Genomic DNA, 8992 nt, shown 5'->3' with positions numbered 1-8992 from the left:
TTCTTCTTCTTCTTCTTCTTCTTCTTCTTCTTCTTCTTCTTCTTCTTCTTCTTCTTCTTCTTCTTCTTCTTCTTCTTCTTCTCCTCCTCCTCCTCCTCCTCCTCCTCCTCCTTCTCCTCCTTCTCCTCTTTCTCCTCCTTCTCCTCCTCCTCCTCTTCTTTCTACTTTCTGCTTTCCTTCCTCTCTGTCTTGTTCTGTCTCTCTCTTCTTCTCTCCTGACTCTGCTCTCTCTTTCTCCATTTCTTCTTCTCTTTCTTACCTAGCCCCTCTCCTGGAAACTGGTGTGAACAAAGACAAATGCCAGGCCTAAAATGCCAACAGGAACCTACAATTAGGATCTGCTTTCTGAGGTGTGGTAAGAAACTGATTGGTTAATGTTTGCAAAATACCAGGACATTCTTGAATAAAAGGCCTTATATAAGTTCAAAGTATTTGTAATTATTATGATTATTACTGTAATTTATGAGGTTTAGCTGTAAATCTTATAATAGGATGAGGTCAACACTTCTAAAAGACAGCAGCAGGAAGGGGCTGTATATAAAGCTGTGTGGATTCACTGCCTCTGAGGACAAGAGCGTACTGAAGACAGGTGAGTGTGGGATCGGTATCATGATGGGCTGATGCATTGATTGTGTTCTGTGCTGAGTAAACAAGGTTGGACCACATGAAACTTGTAGCCTTTGCAAGGAAAACCCGTGTTTTTAAAGATATGTAAATGATAGAATGATGTTTTCCCTGTTCATTACAATACTTGGACAAATTTAGATTTCTTTCCATGCAAATAGGTGCTTTCTTTTTGATTTGTGTGTCTATGCAAAGCAGAGAATGGGAGAAGAGGAATATGTGTGTGCAGTGGTTGTAGCTCAGGTGGGATTGCCTTTCTGTGAATCCAAAGCCAAAGCACTAAGGTGTCGGTATTTTGCCATATGACAAATCTCTTCCTCGCCCCACATTCCATGTCGCCAGTGTTACATGAACCCCGATGCTGTTAGTGGTGGGTCTGTGACAAACAGGGTCCACTTTTCTCCAGAAGCTGTGAAAGACTAAGGCAAGCATGTCCAATGGTGTCTGTGCTGGCTGGCAGAGCAAAGGGGTAGATGAGCTTTGAGAGTCTATGGATGGAGCAGAGAGGCCAAAGTCTCTTAGATTTGTTCTTTTCTAAGAAGGGGACATTCCAGGACGAGTCTCCACCATGAGGAAAACAACCATCTTGGAGTTCTCAGCTCTGGGAGACCTCCAGGGGAGGCCAGGGGTGCCGCTGAGAGATGTCCCCTTTAACAGCATGGTCTTCATCAAAAAGAATTTGCCTACAGAGAGGCCAGAGAATCGGTCGATCCTTCTGAGGTTTTCTGGGCTGGCCATCATGGCTTATGATCCGAATTCACCAAATATGTATTTTCACAGACCATCTACAGATGCAGTCTTTTAGCAGTGGCAGTATGAAGGGAGTTGTCATGCTGTAAAGTTAGATTTCTTTTTCTCTCAAGAAAATGCATTGCAGAGGCAGAAGCATTTTGCATGTGTGACAGTCACTGCTGTCACCATGTCACGGCCTGTTGCTGCACAGTGGTCTGCAAAGTAGTGGGCAGGCGCGTTGCTGTGCATGAGAGGAGATGGGAGAAGAGCAAGACATGATGCTCCTAGAAAGGCCTCTCGGCCCACGGGGAGCAGGCAACCGAGAGACACAACAAACAAGGCGAAAACACATCTCCGAGTGGAAGACCGCGCCTAATGCCCATGTGCGGAGCAGTGCTGAAATCCTCCAGAATCCAGCGGAGGCCACAGTAGGACAGGGCCACCCTCAGCTCTAGGCATGCCAGGGCGCTTAATGCAGCACAATTCCAGGCTGGCTGGAAGACCCCGGGGACCTGGGATGCTCTCATTCAAGGTTAAGGCGAAGATTAAGAGCATTCGTGGGAAAGGACTGGGAGCTCTGTAGTGAGAGAACCCTCCAAACCAAAGTCTCTTCCTTCTTCTTTGCCCAGGAAGACTGTTGAGCATAGAAAGCAATGGCTTTTACCTCTTACAAATCTAAACAATGCTCGAGAATTACAAAGTGCCTATTGGAGAGAATATAGGTAGAGGAAGACATCCTGATCAAGGCCACCAGGACCTAAAGTAGCCCCCAAGGGGTGTTCTGATCACTTATTTCCAGAGTGGCACGTTGTTCTGGCTTGTCAGTAACCCTCCCCCCACCCACTGTTTGCTATGACTTGCTCTTCAAGGTGGCAGAGGTAATGCCTTCACAGATATTGTGCTGGGCATCATGATGCCACCCATGTTTGACTTGGCTTGGTATTGTCATAGTTTCAAGCACAGGGAGCCACTGGGGCATTAACAAATTCATCCTAGGTACCGGCGAACAGTCCTCGAGCACACCCCACGAGGCCTCAACACTCCCTTCCAAAGAGTCCTTCGGGCACCTGCGAGGTCGGCCGTGGAGCTTGGGTTGCATCAGCACGCTGTGTTCATGGTTCTGAGGAGGAACATTTTGTCCATCCATAAAATAAGCACATGGTCACTCCTTGCTTTTCCCTGATGTAACTGGAAAAGATGGCTTTGAAGATCTGGTCTTGGGGATAACTAGAAAGTGACTGTGTTACTAAGTAACCGGCATATTCACTCACACACACTCAGGCCCAGCACAGACGTGAGCTCCAGGTTTGGAAAACGAGGTGGCTCTGTGTTGTGACAAAAGCTGTGTCTTGAGTTTCCAGGGGAAGCATCTTTCTTTCTGGGAATGCACAGAATGAGGGAAATACCCTAGGCTTGGCATCTGACCACGAGCAGTGCCTTTTTCCTTTCCAGAGAGCCAGTGCAATGTATCCCTAGAGACAGAGTCCATGAGGCTGTGAGCTTTTTGTGTGCCAAAGTAGCTTTCTCCATTCTTTTTTTTTTTCCCCTGGATGGATTGTCCTCTTGCATTGGTCCAGGGCACTCGGGGGTGCTGAATAATTAATTCCTGCAGAGTGATTTAATCCTATGGTTCCTGCAGACACAGCTGAAAGTTCCCAGATCTTTCTGGTGACTGAGCGTGACATTTTCTGCTCAACTAAGCGAAATCAGCAGACCATCCCAACGTTGCAGGAGCAGAAGTAGCAGTGTGGCCTCATCTCAGGGCCCTGTGGCCTGCATTTTAAGAAGATGGCGCTTGCTGGGTATTCCGGGGCTGCTCTGAAGCCCCAGAACTCTGGAAGGCTGATGCGGGAGGATGTCAAGTTAGAACCCAACCTGGGAAGCTGAATGACTTTGTGAGATCTTGTCTCAAAATAAAAGAATAAAATAATCTTAAAGGGCTGGGGATGTAGTTCAGCATGAAAATCCTGGATTTATTCACCAGTACTACCAAATCAACCCCTAAAACAACAACTACTATAGTGTCTGTAATCCCAGCACTCTGGGAGGCTGAGGCAGAAGGATTGCAAATTGGAGCCCAGCCTGGAGAATTCAGTGACTTAGACTCAGGATACTATAAGAAGGAGCTGGGGACAGCTCAGTGCGAAGGCCCTTAGTTCAACACCCATAAAACTTTCTATCTGGAAGCATCATGTCTTCCTGAGTGTTTGGAAGACATTGCCCATAAAAATAACCTTACACTGGGGCTGGGGAGATGGCTCAGTGGAATAAGCGCTTGCCTGGCAAGCTCAGAGGCCTGAGTTCAATCCCTGTCAAAAAAAAAAACAACAAAAAAAAAAAAAAAACAAAAACACCAAAAGTGGGCTGGGGGTTTAGCTCACTGGTAGCGATCTTGTCTGAACAGGGACCTGAAAAGAAGTGCAAAGTGCCAGGTTTGCATGCAGGCTCCTGCTGGTAATGATAGCAGTAACTCAAAATGACAGGTTGCCAGGCTCTGCTGCTCAGGCGAGAAGGGAAACGCCCTGTGGTGGGAAAGGCTGGTGGAAGTGGACGCTGTGGGCCGGGGTCTGGTTCCTCCAGTGCGCCCTGTGAGTCAACTGTGAGCTGTTCTGTGGTATGTGTGTAACTAGTGGGGGCTGCTGGGGAAACTGGAGCTCCTCGTACTCTTGCAAGATGTGGAGAGGAGGCAATGGGCTGAGAAAGAGACAGAGCGGGGCAGAGCATGCTTCATGGTGGGTGGTTATCCGTTCTCCAGCAGAGCAAGCACTTGAGTTCATGAAGCCCCTGACCTGACTTCACATGTGAGTGTCTTTCTGTCCTGGCTTCTGGCTCAAGACTTTTTACAAGCTGGATGGGGCAGTGCATGCCTGGAATCCTAGCACTCTGGGAGGCTGAGGCAGAAGGATTGCAAGTTAGAGCTCAGCCTGGGCAATTTAGTGATTTAGATCCAGGACACTATAAAGAGAGGTTGTGGATATATCTCATTGCCAAGGCCCTGGATTCAACCCCCACCAGTGCATGGAGTGGGGGCGGGGAGAATAGGGAAGTGGGCTCAACATGCTGGGGGGACAGCTAGCTTTCCTTTCAGCAAATATGCCTATCCTGCTTGATCAGTTTTCCATTCCCGTATCTTGTATTATGAGCAACTACTTTGAAGATAACAATATGCAATTGTTGCTCTCCTACAATGTTGTTTGGAAATTTTATTTTATTTATTTTTTGGTACCAGGGATGGAACTCAGGACCTTGCACTTGCCAGGCAGGAGCTTAAGCTGCTGCACTATCACTCTGGTCCTTATTTTGAAATTTTATGCCAGGCTAGCCAAATAGCTCAGCAGATTAAAGTGCCTGCAAGCAGGCCCAGGGGTCAGGGGTTAGCTTCCCAGGCCTGCCATGCTGGCCGCGCCTCTGAGGCAAGCTGAAAAGGCAATACGGCTTGGTGGCGTGCCTGTAATCCCAGCTCCTGGGAGGCTGTAAACAGGAGGATCACTCCGAGTCTGATCTAGTAGTGAGACCCTGAACACCCTGTAGACACTTCCCTAAAAAAAAAAAAAAAAAAAAAAAAAAGAAATGTTATGCCACTGTTTTTACTATATATCTTTTTCTTTAAAATATAAAAACTAAAAAAAAAAGATGACTGAAGAGCCCTGGAATTCCCAGCGTGGAGAGGAGAGCAGTGGGAAATGACCCCTACTCTGTCCTTCATCCCAGAGTGAAGGATCAGCACATGTCCCAAGGCACCAAAGTGTGGCCTTTGCTCCTGCCTAAGGGCAAAGGACCATGTCAGGAGCCCACCAATGCAAAACTCCTTTCTATATTTTACATTTGGATAATGAAGAAGCTTTTTGGATAAGACACAGGCAGCCAAAGTTTGCTTTTCAGGAACTTGAGTTGGGTCACAGTTTTCTGGGTGTCCAGCATGAAAGAGTCTTGACTTCTCACTGGTACCCAGTGGCTTGTCTTTCCTTTTATTTGTTATTTATTTATTTATTGGCAGAACTGGGGATTGAACTCAGGCCCTTAGCACTTGTCAGGGAAGCGTTTATTCCACTGAGCCATCTCCCCAGCCCCTTGTCCTTCCTTTTAAAGGAAGGATGGAGCACTTGTCCAACTTTGGCTGTGTGTGTGTGTGTGTGTGTGTGTGTGTGTGATGGTTCTACTCACTATACTTTTTTAAAAAATGTATTTGGACCAGGCTCTCACTACGCAGTTTGGACTCGTAGTGATCCTCGTGTTTTCAGCCTCCCCAGCGCTGGGATTGTAGGCCTGAGCCACCATGTCCAGACTCAGTCGCTAGCTCTACGCTTGCCAAAACAGGCACTTAGTCAGCTGAGCTATCTTGCCAGCCCCTCACTACGTTTCTTACGTCTCACAGGAAATCTTGTTCCACTCATTCCCCTCGTTCCCAGAAACATTATATATTGTAATGACAATGAGCAGTAATTTTTACATCTTCAAGCTAATGTTCATGTTCAAAGCATTTCAGGAGCGGCAGAGCCAGATCTTCAGTATGTCTGCATTGTGGCTGCTCCTGGGCCTGCTGGCCCTGACTGGTGAGTGGGTTTTATCTTTTTCCAAGCCACCTTGGAGATGGGAAGGGCAAGTACAAGAACACAGGAGGGCTTTTATACTATCAACTGCAGTGGAAATACTACTTTTTTTCTAAAATGTCCAATAAATCCTGGAGTCAGGAATAGTCGCAGACAAGCAGTCTCTCCCCCTTAGAACTCCATGGAAAGTTGGATCCCCCCAGAATTCAGGATAGGATCTCTCAAGACCAGACTTTAAAAGTATACCATTGATAACTACTCATTTCCCAGTATAAGAAGTATTGACTGAATTGCCTACTTAGACATAGGGATGGGGGTTCAATCCTCGGCCTGCCGTGCCAGCTCCGCCCCTGGGGCACACTGAGATGGCGATTGAGACTGAGCATGGTGGCGTGTGCCTGTAATCCCAGCACTTGGGAGGCTGAAAAACAGGAAGGATCACTATGAGTCTGATCGTGTAGACCCTGTAGACTCTGTACTAAGTACATTAAAAAGTATTGATTGAATGTATTTATAGATTGCATATTCCTTTGAAAGGTTGAGATGGTTGCCACAGTAAGATTAATGTAATTCAAGTGGAAAAACTAGCACAAAATCCATAAAATGGGACCAGGCTGACCCAGCTGCTGTGACTGCACTTCTGCTTTGGCCCTGATGTTCCTTAGAGTGGGGACAAAAAGCAAAAGCCTTAGTTTGGATAAATAAAATGAGGAAGCATAGTTCCTTAGGAGGTACAAAACTTTCCCTGTCTCTAGATTTAAAAATGTTCATTCATTGATGGCTTTATTGGCTCAGTCCTTCAACAAATAAAAATTCCTACAAGGTGCTAAGCCTTGGGAATAGGCAGAAGTTTGGCATCCTAAAATTCTGTCCAGGAGTGGATCACAAAGCAGGCAGCAAGAAGTGACAACCGGCCACACCCTTCAGGGTATTTGTGACCAATCAGAAAGATAAAAGTGTGCTGGTTAAAAACATAAAATGTTCAATTTTTAATATACCCTTAAAACACCAGGTCTTTTCACTTCCTCGCTCCTCATCCCGAATTTGAGAGGCAGAAGCGTTTACTCCAAAGCCTAGCATTTTCAAATGTTAACTCCATGAAGCCGTGAGAACATAGAACCTAGAAATGCATTTATGTAAACATGTGGAACGCATATGAATGACCCGATAGATTTCTGCAGATAGGCGGACTGTTAAGATTTGATGAGGCATCCTGCTTTAGTCAAAGAATAAGATAAGTGTATTCATTACACATCATAAATAGTAGTAGAAAAGAAAAAAATCCTAATTATTGAAGAACCTGTAATTTTAGAAAAGACTCCATGGAGAAGTTCTTATTGGCCTACAGTAAGGAGAAAGTTCTCACAGGGAGCGATTCCCTGCCCCATAAAGGTAGCTTCTTACTGGCTCACATACACTCACCCTAGTACCAATTATAAACTTAGTCATGAGTCAGGATACCAGATACCCAAATCCTCAGATGCTTGGGTCCCTTTTAGAAAATGGTGTAGTGGCTGCAGAGAACCTGCTGGACCCTCCCCTGCTCCTTCAGCCACCTCTAGATCACATTTCATTCCTAATACAATGCACACGCTATGCAAATGCCTGTCAAGCTGCACAACTCAATAGATAGTGACAAGGCAGAGGTCTGTAGGTGTTCACACAGGCAGTTTATTTCCTCAAATGCTTTTGATTTGCAATTGATTGAAACCATAGGGGCAGAAACCACACCTACAGAGGTTTGGCTGTCTACCGTTAATACCCATCAGCCCTTGTTCTTGTGTGAAAAGCAAAAGCAGCCTTCTCTAAAGGGGCCTTTGTGAAATCTCAATAGCGTCTAAGTCAATGCCTTCCTTTCAGTGATGGAGATGCAAAGAAAGCCAGGGAAGAAGCAGAAGAGAGCCCCTCCCCCATGTAGAGACCTGACCCTATTCCTTACATGTGCACCCTCTTTTTGCAACCGGAGGCCCCTTCCTAGCACACACCAAGAGAAGATGAAGCCGACCCTAGGCCCAGCACAGCAGTGACCTTCCTCTGGGTCTGAGTTGAAATTCTCTGGGAGACTCAGGTGTTAGCTGTATTTCTCCAGAAGCAATATAAATATCTTACCAGACCAATGAATCAGGAATATTTGAGTATACACTGAGGGACGTAAGATGAAGATTAGGATACAGGAAACAGATCATCTCTGATTTGCTCAAAGACCCACACCCAACAGCATCAGACAACCCCGAGCCTTGCAAAGAGCATAGCTACCTCAACAGATCTTCAGGTCTACAGAACAGGAGGCAAGCACTTAGCATCAAAGCATTGTCTGTGATAATTTCTTAGCTTACTGTTGGACAGATTCCTAGAGTTTCGATTGCAGAGTCAAGTTCTTATTCACCGATCACAGTTGCCTCTATTAATGCCATTTCAATCAAAGACAGAAAGATGAGGTCTACTCTAGTGCAATGCCTAAGGCTAAAGCTCTCTCCATGTGCAGACTCATCTGAAAGCCGCGACGGGGGATGTTACGGGAACATCCAGACCCTGGACACCCCAGGAGCATCCTGTGGAATTGGAAGACGTCACGGCCTGACCTACTGTGGTAGTTATTTCTCCCGTTTCATCTTGCTCTTTTGACATAACCTCTGGGTCCCCACTGTGTTCCATACCCAAGCCAAGGAGCGGGGAGAACACAGCACATGGAGTTCAAAGACCTTGTTAGAGTCCTGGCTCTGCTGCTTCATCCAATCCCCAGCTCCCCTGAACCACCTTGGGATGGTGGGAGTGACAGTCTTTATTGTGTTGTGAGCTCTGAGCAGTGTCATAGGATAAGAGTGCTTAGAAAGTGAGACCAGCCAGGTAAATTAGTGTTGGTTTTCATTGTTCCTAGCATTTCTGCTAAATAAAGTTTTAAGCATACATTATTTCTTGGTGTCACTTAGGAGTGGGAAGGTGACTGATTGTAGGCAAAGCCGTGGACGGAGACTCACAGGACTTCTTTCCTTCTTCTTCTTCTTCTTCTTCTTCTTCTTCTTCTTCTTCTTCTTCTTCTTCTTCTTCTTCTTCTTCTTCTTCTTCTTCTTCCTCCTCCTCCTCCT

The 8992-nt window shown here is 46.1% G+C and overlaps 1 protein-coding gene across 6 annotated transcripts in view; it reads left to right on the top strand.

Annotated features, from left to right (window-relative positions):
* The first annotated feature begins 222 nt into the window (after positions 1-222).
* Positions 223-8992, top strand: part of Lyg1 (lysozyme g1) — an 11962-nt gene continuing 3192 nt past the window's right edge. The window contains exons 1-3 of one of the 6 annotated variants that reach the window (XM_023717497.1): positions 223-350; positions 5835-5909; positions 8392-8496. In XM_023717497.1, the coding sequence (XP_023573265.1) occupies positions 5867-5909; positions 8392-8496 (148 nt within the window). In that variant the 5' untranslated portion in view covers positions 223-350; positions 5835-5866. Of the gene's footprint in view, positions 351-498; positions 590-3880; positions 3971-5834; positions 5910-8391; positions 8497-8992 lie in introns of those variants that run through there. The other 5 variants (XM_023717496.1, XM_023717494.1, XM_023717495.1 and 2 more) reach the window with 5 other exon arrangements.

This window comes from Octodon degus, unplaced genomic scaffold (assembly GCF_000260255.1).
Source record: "Octodon degus isolate 3935 unplaced genomic scaffold, OctDeg1.0 scaffold00052, whole genome shotgun sequence".
Classification (NCBI taxonomy): domain Eukaryota; kingdom Metazoa; phylum Chordata; class Mammalia; order Rodentia; family Octodontidae; genus Octodon; species Octodon degus.
This window is presented reverse-complemented; position numbering and strand designations above follow the sequence as displayed.